Below are 15,418 nucleotides of genomic sequence, written 5' to 3'. Positions count from 1 at the left end.
TGCACCAAGTGTTCCACAAATTGCTTGTTTGTGTTTTATCATTAGTGTCATTGGAAATAGGTAACCGTCGTGATTTGTGGTAAACGGTTAATTGAGATAGACTTGTGTTGATTGTTCTTATTATTGTTCAATTCCATACAGGTTAATGCATATCTGAATTCCATTAGCGTGGTTCATATAGACGACTTGTTAGATCTATAGGGATACCTTCCGCTAGCACTTTCTTAATAAACTTTCAAAACCATATTTTAATTGGTGCATTTTATATTGGTGATCTATTCACCCCCTATAAATACGTTGTCCTTGTATAACAAGTGATATCAAGCGTATTGTCACACCCAAGCCGAAAGCACAAATGGAAAGATCATGATAAGATTAATACATTAAATCTCATAATCATTTAACGCACTTGGTAATCTTATTTCTAATGTGATTCCTACTAACAAGGTTTTGAGATGTCTTACTAAGAATTGGAAATCAAAGGTCAGCGCGATCAAGGAAGCCAATGATCTTACAACACTTGATCTCACTATATTGTTTGGTAAGTTTGAAGAACATGAGCAAGAACTTACTTTCTTAGACAAGCAAGAGAAAAAGCTTGAGAAGAAGAAAAAAGAGAAAGTCACGAATAAGGAGGAAAGAATAAAATCGCAAGCTCTTTTAGGACTTCTTGTTCAAGGTTATCAAAAGGTGAGCACATTGATAGTGATGTTAGTGATGATGAAGATTTAAATTGTCACTATGGTTGCATGAAAGGTTTTCCCAAATGCAACAAACTTTTCACTAACCCCCAAGGATGCAATGAAGATTGGGTACCTAGCTTGTCTTGTTGATTTTATAGAAAAATTGTCTTAACTCTATAAAGAGAATATGAGATCTCATTTATGGTGGCTCAAGGCATGTCATGGGTAACATATTCTAGTCTAATTGTATACTTGCCGAGAATATGAATTATGTGATCTAGAAAGAAACAACAAGTCTTGTTTAATTGGTAAAAAATGCATAAATTAATTTTGATGTTGTATTCTAGATACTCGGAAAAGGTATTTCATTTCATGATGTAGGTGTATGGGGGTGTTCAAAACTAAACCGGTCCAATAGAAAACCAAAAAAATCAAATCAAACCAAACCGAAACTGTAAAAAACCGCATTTCATTTGGATGTGTTTGGGCCGTTTTTTAACAAACCGCGCGGTTCAGTTCGGTTTATGGTTTGTATTTTACAAACCAAATCAAACCGAACCAAACTGCATTATGTTACAACCCCCCAAACTTCAATTAACTTATATTCATCCCAAACTCAAACCTATTATGCCTTAGCCTTACGATTACGAATGATTTTCTCTTCCTCACACTTAAGGTTTCAGTTTAAGTCTTCTCAAATCTCTCATAGCAGTATTGTGCCTTCTTCTCATCTTCTTTTCCATGTACATATCACATATTCTTTTCTAGTCTTATCTCTTAAGTTCTTTCTTTTTCATCTTAATATTTTTATTCTACTGTTCTCTCTTCCAATTACGTTTTTAATTTTCCTCTTCTTATCTAATCTCTCATCTCTTCTGCTCTTTCTTTTTCATCTTCTCTAATATTTCATCTCCTCTTTTTTTTCTATTTCATTACAATGTTTTTTATATTATTTATGCTATTATTTTATATTTTTTATTCCAATTTTATCTAATATTATTTTTGTATATTAAATGGAAAGTTGTTATCCAAATATCACGAATTTTGTTGTTATTTGATAACGCATGAATGACTAAATACAAAGTTATGTTGTCATCTATATGTGTATGTATGGCTCAATAAATTTTTGTAAAAAAAACCGAACCAATCTAAACCATATTGGTTTGGTTCGGTTTTATTTCTAAAAGCCAACCAAACTAAACCAAACCGCACACTTTTTTCTCTTGCGGTTCGGATGATTTTTCACGTCAAAACCGCTCAAACCGCACAGCGAACACCCCTAGGTGTATCTTTAAAAGACATACTCAATGAACACCTAATAAGGGATTAATCAACCTAATAACGGTGAAACTTGAGGAGGAGCAAGATAACGACCATGAAAAGAATCAAGATGAAAATCCAAATTAAAATGGATGATCATTAAGCCAACAACTTTCTTGAATTCATTACAAATCAAAGTATTGGGCTCGTTGACAAAAGAAAAATTGGCAAGAACGGTAGAGTAAAAAAAATTGTAGCACAAAAGTTCCTTTTAGAATCCTAGTGCATGCTCCGTCATGTGCACTGTGAGGTAGTATCGCTTTCTTTTCTTTTGCTTGTTAATTTTTCTAAGTACATAAAATACTTGGTGTATGATATATATATATATATATATATATAATGAATACTCCCTCCGTTTTTTATTATAAGTCGTTTTGGAAAAATATTTTGTATTTAAATATAAGTCGTTTTACAATTCCAATGAATAATTAATGCTGTTTTTCCTATTATATCCTTAAATATTTATTATTCTCCCTCCTTTCAATTATATAAATTTATCTTCCACATGTCATTAATGAAGGATAATTTTGTAAAAACCTTCATAATTTCTCATTTTCATACAACAATTATTATTTTTCTTAATCTGTGTGAAAAGTCTAAAACGACTTATAATAAAAAACGGAGGGAGTATTCATTTTCAAAATAATTCTTTATTGATAATCATAGTGTACAATCAATTTATATGCTGATAATGATCTCATCATATTATATTTTCATGTATTTTTTTTCTTTATTCTTTTTTAACACTATTGTGTACATAAGCATGTTTAGCTTCATTAAACATCAAGCATGACACGTTTGAAGTTATATCATATTTGGTTCTATTAACATGTAATTTGTCAAGGATTTCTTTAAGCTTATGCAAGGAGAGTTTGAAATGAGTCTCATGAGGAATTATGGATCATTGATGTCTCCCATGTTGTTTAATCATTATTATGTTTCTTGCACTTTTATACTTTTGCTCTAACATTTTGTTTGAATATTTTACATCATGAAAGTGAAATTTCCATTCCATTGAAAGTGGGGTAATGTTTATTTGTCAATCTTCTTATTCCAAGCTCTTGGAGCTTGTTTGAGTCCATACAAGGCTTTACGCAGTCTGTACACCTTTCATTTTTCACCTTGTTTCACAAACCCGACTGATTGTGCAACATAAACTTCTTCATTTAAGGTGCCATTTAGGAATAATCATTTCTTATCCATGTGACATATGTGCCAAACTTTCATATTGTTTAGACCAACAACTAACCTGATTGTTTCGATCTTAGAAACAGGTGCAAAAATTGCATCAAAGTCGATTCCTTCTTTCTGAAGAAATTCTTTCCCCACAAATTTAGCCTTGTGTCGAGTTACTTCCTCTTTTGGATTCAACTTCACCTTGTATACCCACTTCACATTGATTGACTTATTCCCTTAAGGTAATTTGACAAGTGATCAGGTGTTGTTGTCTTCAATGGACTTCATTCCTTCATTCATTGCTTTCATCCACTTCAAATCCTTCAATGCCTCAATTGCATTGGCTGGTTCAACATCTGCATAGAAAGCATAGTGTACTAGCTCACCTTCATTATCGAATGCAATATCTGATGCAATCACACATTTTTGTAACCTTACAAGCATGTGTCTTGTTCTCTAAGGTCTCCTTGGGCCTGCTTGATCTCTGAATTCTTATTGTCAAACTTCTCTTTCGACTTCACTAGTTGGTTATTCACATAGGATTCTCACTGAATCCTTCTTGAAAATCTCAGTCCAATCACTTTCTTGATTCTTTTGTTTTTTCTGGACAATCACTAGAATAGTGATCATACTTCTGACAATTGAAACACTGAATGTGACTTTTGTTAGGTTTTCGACCACTACCTCTTCCTTTACCTGCAGTACCACTTCTTTGATTACTTTAGTATGAGGACTTTCTCTTATTCAACCAACTTCCTTCTTAGTGATTTCAGCCAATCAAATTATTGTCGCCTCCTCTATCTTTGTTTCTATTCCAACTTCATTTGCCTTTATTTTTTTTGTTGACGGAGCCTACAAAGCCACATAAGTCTTCGACTTGCTTGCAGCTCTTTCAGTCATTCTTTGCTCATGAAATTCAAGCATCCCTTGAAGCTCTTCCTTTGTCAATGTTGACAAATCTTTCGACTCTTCTATGGCTACCACCACGTGGTCAATCTTTGGAGCCAATAAGATCTTTGCAATAACTGATCTTGATATCAATACTTCTCCATGTACCTTGATTTGATTCACCAATTTTGTAACCCTAGTGAAGAAATTAGTTATGCTTTCACTTTCTTCCATTTGAAGCAATTTATACGTTCTTACGTGAGTTTGTAACTTCACATCTTTCACATTCTTAGCGACTCCTAACTATTTTTCCAGAATTTCCCATGTTTCTTTCGCTGATTCAACATCACCTAACTTTTCAAAATTGTATGGATCAATGCATTGATGAATTATAAAGAGAGCTTTATGATCTTTCTTCTTCAACTATTTGTGTGCAACATTTTCTTCATCTGTCACGTCTTCTTCCAGCGGTATTAATCCTTCTTTCACAAGATCCCAAAGATCTTGATAATAGAAAATCACCTTCATCTATTTACAACCAATTCTCATAATTCTGACCCTTCAGAATCTGAAGACTCGCCGAAAAGTGCTCATTCAGATGATTCATTACCATAGTATTTTGCTTCCCACGAATCACTCAGCCAGGGCTTTAGATATCAGATGTTAGAATTACACCAAACCTATGGAGAATTCCGAATAAATTTTTATGAACAAGAATCAATCTCACCGATCAAATTCCCTCTTGTTCTTCACTTTTCACTCGAGTGAATCAACCAAACTTGGTTGCAAAATGATTCTGCTACACAATTGTTAATGGAAGAAGAAAAGAAAAGATGATTTGGGGAAGAAAGAGAATTAGGATTTGAACAAAAATAAAGGGAAGAAGAATTTCTGCAGAATTTTTCTCCGCTCACAAACTGTGATTTTATTCTTTGCAACTGGAAGTGTTCAAGTGTTTACAATAATAAGAGTTACTCATATTTATAGATTTTGCATATCAAAAAAAAATTATAGATTTTGAGTTTACTTGCTCCCTAAGTAAAGTCTAAAATACAAAGCTCAAAATACCTAATTCTATTAACTACAAAAAATAAGCCTAAGTCAAATCATTTCGAGGCAACTCATTTGACAATTCGACACAGACACAATAGACTATTTCGACATTACATTTTTCTGTCGAATAACATGCTATGACAAAAAATATTACAATCTCAACAAATATAACTATTGAATAATCACCTCGTACTTAAAAAAATTATAAATATTGGTGATATCAAACATACACTTAATTTATATTTTTATGAGATCACTATTAATATTATAATAGTCAATATTCAATTATGCAATTTCTTACAACAACAACAAAAAAAAACGTAAAACGGGATCGAAATGAAAGTTGAAACAAGTATTAGTATTTTAACTTTTATATTTTATTATCATCTTTCTATTTATATATCATTTCATTATTATAAAAAAGAACAGGATTAATGCTTGTTTCACTACACACACAAAAAAAACTTTTTTCAAAGGTATATATAATAATGAGTTTCCATTTTAATAGTATTTTTAGAACCAGTCAATTAATAAAGTTCATTATTATGACATTTCATTTACATTGTTTGTTTGACTAAAGAAAAAAAATCATAAATAAAAAAATTACATAATTTGACAAAAATAATATAAAACTGGTTACATAATTTCACATATATCTAGTGTTTTTTTTTTAATTTCGTCATTTTAGTGCACCGTTGTTTGTTTTAATTTCCCATCTTTGTGTGGTGTTTATTTGTTTCAGGTTGAAAGATGATTTTCGATCAAGTGCAGATCTAATTTATGATATTGGTGCTATTAACACTACAGATCCGGAGGCATGAATATTTCAGATATTTTAATATAATCATAGTTATATTCTTAGACATATGCAACTTTCTGTTTTATATATGCAATTAACATAGATGTTGTGAGTTTGTTTTCAGATTCATCCTTTTTTTTTTTTATTTGTATTGCAATAATATTTGCTATCAATTAAAATGAATGCATATTTTATTTAATTAAAAAAACATAATGATTATTAGTATTAACTATTCAGTTTTTATTTTATCAACAACACATTGTTAATTCTTGAAATATTGAGTGTGGACCACCTATTATGGTTTTTGTTATCGGGCCACCTATAATTTATTTTCACGTTTCAGTTGTTTAGTACTGGGCGTGAGGAGGTGTGTTAAGAGTTCTACATCGGATAACATATGGCCTGAACACGTGCTTATAAGTAAGGGCAATCCTCACCCTACAAGCCGGTTTTGTAGGGATGAGTTAGGTCCAACCACATTTATTAAAATGGTAGTGTGTTAAGAGTCTTATATCGGACAATATATGGTCTGAACATGAGCTTATAAGTGGGGGCAATCTTCACTATACTAGCTGGTTTTGTAGGTTAGGTCCAACCACATTTCTTAACAACGTGAAAAATAAATCTTTACATAATTGATTGAGGTTTGGTTCATTTTAAAATACACTTATCAACTCACATGAAAAATTAATTATTACCATTCAAAAAAAGTTAAATTTAAAAAATTAATTTTTCATATTTAAAATAAATTTTAATTATAAATAATTAATTTGGAGAAAATAATATTGAACTAAAGATTCAACATAACTAACAAATATCATATCAGAAGTATGGTTAGTTAATTACGGTTATGTTCAATAAGTTTTGGTTTGGTTTAATTCGGTTATCGAACTGTTTGATAACATGGTGTTCGATTCATAAACCAGAGATAGCAGTTCGATTATTTATAAATGGTTCGGTTCGATGTTGTGGTTCAGTTAAGTTTTACGGATTTTTTGAACACTCCGAGTTACAAAGTATGTGTTTAATTTTTTTTGTGGTAACAAAAAATGTTTTAAAGTCAACATATTTTAATTAAAAGTGAGTTGAACATAATGTTCGAATTTAAATCCTAAAAGGGAATTGAACAATAATTTTGAGTATCAAAATCATGTATGAAATTGTTTTTTATAAACTTATTAAATGGATCACAAATGGAGGTCATTCAAGCTCTCCTTTATCGACCATATTGTTGGAATTTATTCTGAGAATTTCTTATTACACTCTATATAAGTCAAAAGAATCTTTTAAAAACTCGAATTTGCCCCTCTGTTTCTGGAAATATATTTTTGGACGCACCCTTTGCATCACACAAAAGCGAGTAAATATGATGTCACCCTAGAATCAAATTAAAACAAATTTTGAAGATATATGTGTGTGTGTGTGTGAATGTGATATAATAAATTGCTCCAGAATCATTACAAGGATAATTCTGGAGATGTATCTCTGGTAAAATTATGAGGGAAATTAGAATCTTGTCACCTTTGCATATCAGATTATTTCAGAGATGTATCTCTGAAAAAATCAAATGTGAAATTGCTAAAAACAGCAACCTGCATGATCAACTTCATTTGTAATATTTTCCTTAAACCCTCTCCAAAAACCCTTCCATTCTTAATCAAGTTTTCACTCTAAATCTCCATTTTTATGTTTCATCAAATCAAAAGGAGCTAAAGGAAGTGGAATTTAAGGTAAAGTTCATTTTTTCAACCCTCATTCCTCACGTTAATCTGGTTTTGAAACAAAAAAGGTCACACTTTTACCGGAAGTTAAGTTCCAAAATTCATATGAACTCGTCCGGAGATACATTTTTGGTATATGTCTGTGCTGATTTACCAGCAATCTTTTTCATGTTATGGATGTTTCTTAGTTTTTATGTTTTTATTTACAGTAGGTATGGTGCATCCTAATGCTATCCCCAAACCTATTGTGTTTCAAGATGCTTCACCCGTCTTAGTGATGGTTGTAGATATTCGGAACCATTTTATATATGAGCAATAGTATGAATTTCGTTATGACATGCTGCAATGGATTCATATAGAGGCCACCAAATTAGGGTTTGGTGTTGTGTTCAGAAGTTCCGATAGTGGTTCGAATAAAAGAAGTGCATTTGTGACATTGGATGCGAAAGAAGTGGTAAATATAGACCTCCTCTCTGAAATTTCAAACGAGATGAAACCAATTCAAGAAAATGTGAGTGTCCATTTAAGTTGCGTAGTTATCGGTTCACAAATAATAAATGGAGATTTAATGTGATTTGAGGTTTACATAACCATGATTTAAGGGCAAAGTTAGTCGGTCATCCAATTGCATATCGCCTCTTGTCAAAAGAGAAAGAATGTGTTTCTGACATGACATTGAATTTGGTACCTCCCTAAAACATACTTGCAACCTTGAAGCGCAAAAGACCCGGAAATATCTTAAAATATCTAACAAGTGTACAATAGGAGCTATCAATACAAATTAGCACTTAGGGGGATAGAATCGAAATGCAACACCTCGTGAAACTTCTAAAAGATAACAATTACGTATCTAGGCACCGAAGATGCGAGGAAGAAGTAACAGTAAGAGATATATATTTCATCCCAATTCTATAAAACTATTCAATACGTTTCCCATTGTGTTTATAATTGATTCAACGTATAAGGTCAACAAGTACAAGCTTCCATTATTGGAAATTGTTGATATTACGTCAACAAAGAAGATGTATTCTGTCGGTTTTTCATTTCAAGAGTGCGAAAAAGAGAAAAAAATTATTTGGGCTTTAGAGGTTTTTTGGTCAATGTTGAAGGACCAAGAAGAAATGCCAAAAGTAATTGTTACCGACCGCGATACCGCTTTAATGAATTTGGTTGCAAAGTTATTTCATACTTCTTATACACAGAATCTATGAGACCCAAGATTTCCTTTTCCCTTGAATTTTTCATTAACCTTGACGGCAGAGAACGACATTATGGTATGCCAACTACGATGATGGCATTGCATCGACGTGTGCGGATAATGTGATAGAAGTTTTGTCCCCTATTAATCCACGTTGAGCATCAAGGTCTGCAATAAGCAACCCTGTTCGAGGGGCACAACATCATATTATGTCAACATTAACCACTAATTTCGTTCGGTCTGTAAGACAGCAGATGGATGAAAGCAATCATGAGATAGTTAATTTGTTAACATAACAAATTAGCATTGTATTTAATTTCTTGATTCAAAACACTAACCATAATTATCAGCAATTGCCCCAACAAATGAGATGTATTGCAAATTTCTTAGACTTTCATAAGATCTCAATTATTGCAAATTAACCCATTACATCGAAGTGGTAAAACCTATCAAATCTGAATGCGCTTCATGTAGTTGGGAGTAGTATTAGCACTCCACGTAGTTCGTAGTAGTACTAGCACCTTGGTGTTGCTAAATACCTAAATAATATGTGTCTAATTCATTGTAGTGATTTATGGGTGCGAGACTTCATTGAGTTATCTTATGTTAAGAATGTCGGCACCTCGACAAATAGTTTTGAGTGCATGTTTGGTTTGGCTTTTAGAAGGGTCAAAAGTAATTTTAGAGGTGTAGAATTGATTATGAGTTGTTTTTAAGATGTTTGTTTAGGTAAAAGTATAATTGATTATGTCTCCATAATTGATTCTATTTGAAGCTATAATTTGTAGTTTCTGCCTCCAGAATTGATTCTAGATGATTTTTACACTACAATTTATTATTCAACTCACTTTTACATAAATGTATCTAAACATAAAATAATTCTGCTAAACTCAATTTTGATAAAATCAATTATACCAACTTTAATTCTATTAGAATCATTTCTGTCCACCGTCAATCCAAACACACCTCGACTCTTTTTATCTTGGTGGATGATGTAACATATTATGGGCTTGTACCATTTTGGAAGTCAAACGGTAAATCATAACTTTAATTAAGAATAAATTCTATCGAAACATATCAAATTCAAAGATAAATATCTAAAATCAATTCTTAATATATTCAAAATGAAACAAAACATATACAAAATATAACTATTGCAAAATGACCTCACACTTACTTAAGAAAATTACAAATGTAAGTGATATCAAACATACACACTTAATTTATAAGTTTTGGGAGATAACATTAATTTATAATTTTGTTGGAATTCTAAAACTTAATCCATCTAAACATCTTAACTTTTTAAGCAAGTTGAATGAAGAACGTAGTAAGAAGAGATGAGTGGATTAGATCAAGGTATATGACAGAGCAAGATGGTGACAAGTAATAAAGAGTCCGGAAAGGAACAAAGATCGCAATCATTGCAATAGCATCGAAAGAGACCAATAACGATCCCCAAAATCACTATCATCTCATCACACACACCACCACCACCTTACACTAAACATATAAAGCATCTCAAATTTTGAACACAACACAAAACCATTTACTAATTTAAAATATCTTAATGAGTGTGTTCTTTCAACATCCCTAGTAATAATAAAGCTAAGGGGTGAAAAAAGTAAAATACTATGACAATCCTAGAAGTGGGAGTGTGTAAAAGATAGCCCACTTTTATCTTTGTGTTTTTGCAGAATGAACAGTTTAACCTATGAAACGAGGGGGAGCCCTCCCCCTCCTGTTTGATGAGTTGCTTTTTGTGTTTTGAGTCTCCCAATGCTACAAAAATTTGATGCTTTCAATTTGGGGACCATTTTATTTTTCTGTCATTTTCTTATGTTTTCAAACATAGCCAATTTACTTTGCCCTCTTTAACAAAAATGCCACAACTGTCTCATAGATACATAGGTTCATAGCTCAGCACCTCTGAGAGAGGATAGATAGATAGATAGTAGATCTGCTAAGAGGGAGAAAAATTCAGTATTAGTATTATTTTTTTCATCATAAACTTGAAACTGCAATGGCTATAAAGATTAAAGAGAGTGTGGCTTCCCTTGCTTGGGTCCACTTCAATAGTGCCTTCAATTTGTACCCTTTTCATTTCTAATATAAATTTAATATCATATTAATGCAATTTTCCTTATTTTTTTGATATGGTCAAAAAAATCGAACTGAATCAAACCATTTTAATTTATAGAATAGAATCAAACCAAATCGAAATTGATTCGGTCAAATGTAAACTTGTTAAGCAATAATGATTTTGTTTGCATCTTAACTAGGCCAAAATAAAGTAGTTAGAGTTAAATAGCTAAAAACAGTTCTGCAACTTAGCTGTGTCCTCTTTTCATGTTAACAAAACATTTCAAATTCAATTTTCATAAATACACACACTCTTAAACATTTTTGTTGACACTTTCTCCAAAGTGCTACTAATAATACTAATAAATAATAATACTAGTCTATGATTTTGTCATGTGTATAGACTATAGTATAGTATATAGTACTCCTCCAAGTTTGTTTTACATTTTTCTTACTGATTCAAACATGAAACTTGGGATTTGATTGTGACCACTGATTATCCTCACTCACCAATGAATCTATTATCTATCTACTGCTCTACCTTAGTACGGATGTATGTATTCACCACTTCTATGTTGTTTATGTCATGTCTTCACCATATATAACTTTTTTGCTCAAATAGTTTCTCACTGCGTTAAAAACAACAGTGTTGATTCGATTCGATTCCCTCTCCATAAAAACCTCTCTCCTTTCACTGTTCTAGAGATATATTCACATGCCTCAACAACTTCTTCTTTTCTTATTTAATCACTTTCTCTTTCTCTCACATACTCAAAAGCTATTATTATGTCTAACTCAATGACCCATCAAAATCAGTTTGAGAACCAAGATTTACTAGGTAGTGGTTATGTTTCATCTTCTTCTTTAAGGAACAACAATGCTTATTCTCAAACATTCCATCACAATATTGAACAGCTATCACAAGGTTCTGAAATGAGTCATACAAGACATTTGATGGATCTACTTGGTGCAGCAAACGACAACAACAATCATCAAACTCAACAAGGTTTATCACTTTCTCTAGGCTCTCACATGCTTGTTGTTCCTACTTCTGATGAATACAGAAACCGTTCCTTGAATCAAGGTCTTATGACGATTAACCCAACATACTTCATGTCTGCTCAAGAACAGACACGTGATCAACCTGTGGTGGAGAATAATAATAATAATAATCTTACAAGTGATTATTTTTATGGAAGTTTTGGTTCAGGTGGTTCTTCTAATAACTCATTGTTGAACCGTTCTACTTCTACTTCCTATGGAAATGAGAGTTTTGGTTCTGTTATTGGAAACTCTAGATATCTTAAACCGGTTCAGTCGCTTCTTGAAGATCTTGTTGATGTTGGTGGAAATGTGATTGATAGAATGAATGAAAAGTATGCTGAGAAATTGTTTCATGCAAGTAGAACTGGTGCTAGAACTCTTTCCTCTGAGCTTAAAGCTGAGTTGAGGATTCATGGACATTTGTTGGCTGATAAACATGAACATCAAGTCAAAATTGCCAAGCTCATTTCTTTGTTGGATGAGGTTAGTCTTCTCTGGTATATTTTGTAGCACCGGCACCTCTGAAAAAAAGTGTATCAGTATCTGTGTCTGAAACCGATTCTGACACATGCGATTACGTTTATTTTATTCATTTTTTCAAATTATTATTTATGTCGGCGTGTCTGTGTTTCTGGTGTCCGTGCTTCATAACTTTTAAGCGCTTATCATATAAGTGCTTATGTTTAAGTTATTTTCTAATTTTTTTTCAGGTTGAGAGTAGATATGAGAAATATTATCATCAAATGGAAGAAGTGGTGTCATCTTTTGAAATGATAGCAGGATTAGGAGCTGCCAAATGTTACACTGCTTTGGCACTTCAAGCAATGTCTAGACATTTTTGTAGCTTAAGAGATGCCATAATGTCACAAATAAATGTTGAGAAAAGAAAACTGTTTCAAGATGTACCAAAAATCAACAATGGATTATCTCAACTTAGCTTATTCGAGAGAGAAAACAATAGTAACAACAGACAGAATAGAATGTCTCTTCAACAACTTGGAATCATTCAGAATCAAAGACAAGTTTGGAGACCTATTAGAGGCTTACCCGAAACCTCTGTTGCAATTCTTCGTGCTTGGTTATTTGAGCACTTTCTTCATCCGTAAGCTCAAAATTTGTTCTTGCATTTTATTTTTGTCTTGTTACTGACAATGTTACTAATCTGATGTCTGGTTTTTTTATGTGTTCAGGTATCCTAATGATTCTGAGAAATTAATGCTGGCTTCGCAAACCGGTTTAACTAAAAACCAAGTAATTTCTTATCTATAAACTATCCTTTTTTTCGTATTTAATAGTAATGTAAGTGTTAATTTAGCAGTGTTAAGATTCATTCATATACTTGTTTAGGTGTCAAATTGGTTCATAAATGCGAGGGTAAGGTTATGGAAACCAATGATAGAAGAAATGTACAAAGAAGAGTTTGGAGACTCATCTGAAGACTCAAATCCTGCAGCTAACAATTACATGTCAAGAGAAGATGCAACAGACTGTGTGGAGGATTAGGAATTAGTTTAATTTAATTAAAGCTTCTGAAGATAAAAAGAATTTTGTTGGAAATATTAGTAGTAGTACTATTATGTAACATTGACAAGATGGGGCAATATGTTTTTGAGGTGAATTTATAGTTTTTGAAATTCATGAGTAATGATGTTGGTTAGATTAGTAACAAAGCAGACATCATTGTTTTGACACTTCCTTGTAGTCATGTCATCAGCTTGATACTACTACTACCATGTACTGTTGATATGAAACAGAAAGGAATGGATAACAGAATTGTTTTTCCATTAACAAATTGTAGTACTCCTAATTTGCTATCATAATCAGTTACATCATCCAGTAACTGTCACGTACTAGCTTGTCATGCTTTATCTTGTCATAAATGAGATAGCCATTGCGTATGATTTGATGATCTATACTTGTGTTAAATCGAATTAATAGGAAAAAAAAAATATGCTGCTTATATACTATAATACTAGAATGGTGTAAAATAAAAGAGTTTGATAATTCTTACACCAAACTATACACTAAATACTTACATCAAACACTACGGTGAACAGTGTTTTTTAAAATAAAAATATATATATTTTTGAAAGTATCGTGAACAGTGCTCATGAATAACATGGTCGGTCCCGATTTTTTGGAGGCCCTGAGCAAATAATGAAAATGGCCCCTAATATATAATATAATTTTCTTTAAAAAAAAATAATATCAATAGCACCACCAAAAAAAAGTTCATATTTTAATCAATATTATCAAAATACATTCTATCTACTTAAAAAAAGTCTTCCTTCTAGCATTTTTTGAAGCAAATTCTTCAATCAAGTCTTCATATTGTATATTTTCCAACAAATCATTTTCAATTGTTAATAATGTTAACCCATTAAGTCTTTCTTGTAACATGGTAGACCTCAAGTAAGACTTCAATAAATTTTACAACGTTGACGTTGAACCGATAAATTTCACAACGTTGAAGTTGAACCGATAAATAAAAAATTATAAAATAATTAGTAAATAAAATTAACATTTACTTGAAATTGAATTTGTATGAAGAATTTATACCAATTGAAAAATAAACAATAAATAAGAAGAAGAAATTACCAATTAAAAAAAAAATTGAACAACTAACCTTGAATTTTGATTTTTGAATTTTATGTTTCCTTTTTGTTTCAAAGAAGTAGAGAGGAGAAAGTCACTATTTTTCCTTTTGTTAGAGAGAAAGAGGTGAACTTTTATTAGGTTAATATTTATCTATATATTAATATTAAGATTTATTAGTTTTTAAAAATAAAAAAAAGTGTATCCAGTAACAAATTTAATGGCAATAAAGATGGAGAATTGTTGCAAATTTGGTGTGGTAGTCATCCACCAGTGCTTTGAGTACATTCAAAAAGATCGAAAAAAACAACAAACAAAACATATTTGTACACACCAAAACTTGAACTCCTTTTGTTAGAGAGAAAGAGGTGAACTTTTATTAGGTTAATATTTATCTATATATTAATATTAAGATTTATTAGTTTTTAAAAATAAAAAAAAGTGTATCTTGGTGTGGTAGTCATCCACAGTGCTTTGAGTACATTCAAAAAGATAGAAAAAAACAACAAACAAAACATATTTGTACACACCAAGACTTGAACTCCAGTCAATTCAATTTCAAGTCACCATACACTTCCGCTAGGCTAGCAACATTTACTTGTTAATATCTCAACCCAAATTCTATATTAAATATTTAATGTTTTATTTATAAGGTCCATAACCAAAAATTTGAGGCCCTATTTTTTTTTAGGCCCTGGGCTGTGGGCCTGGTTGCCCTGGCCCAGGGCCGGCCCTGATGAATAATATATGAACAATAATTTTTAATGATGAACCAACATTGTTTAATGAAGTATAAAAAGTTGATTAATAAATTCCGAGATATTAAAAACAGTTTAGTTGAAAAATAAAGTTAGTTAATGAA

General features: G+C 31.6%; 1 protein-coding gene across 1 annotated transcript; it reads left to right on the top strand.

Annotated features, from left to right (window-relative positions):
- The first annotated feature begins 11,388 nt into the window (after positions 1-11,388).
- Positions 11,389-13,728, top strand: LOC131654843 (BEL1-like homeodomain protein 11). Its single transcript, XM_058924771.1, has 4 exons — positions 11,389-12,444; positions 12,672-13,063; positions 13,152-13,212; positions 13,309-13,728. The coding sequence occupies exons 1-4, from the start codon at positions 11,704-11,706 to the stop codon at positions 13,462-13,464; spliced, it is 1,350 nt and encodes a 449-aa protein (XP_058780754.1). The 5' UTR covers positions 11,389-11,703; the 3' UTR covers positions 13,465-13,728.
- Positions 13,729-15,418: the final 1,690 nt, after the last annotated feature.

The sequence above is a fragment of the Vicia villosa genome, linkage group LG3 (assembly GCF_029867415.1).
Source record: "Vicia villosa cultivar HV-30 ecotype Madison, WI linkage group LG3, Vvil1.0, whole genome shotgun sequence".
NCBI lineage: Eukaryota > Viridiplantae > Streptophyta > Magnoliopsida > Fabales > Fabaceae > Vicia > Vicia villosa.
This window is presented reverse-complemented; position numbering and strand designations above follow the sequence as displayed.

What these genes read in the sequence shown, in the direction of transcription:
- LOC131654843 (XM_058924771.1), top strand. Translation starts at nt 11,704, where the DNA reads ATGTCTAACTCAATGACCCATCAAAATCAGTTTGAGAACCAAGATTTA. An exon ending in TTTGAGCACTTTCTTCATCC is followed by an intron (nt 13,064 to 13,151) that starts GTAAGCTCAAAA and finishes TTATGTGTTCAG; the next exon opens with GTATCCTAATGATTCTGAGA. An exon ending in CCGGTTTAACTAAAAACCAA is followed by an intron (nt 13,213 to 13,308) that starts GTAATTTCTTAT and finishes ATACTTGTTTAG; the next exon opens with GTGTCAAATTGGTTCATAAA.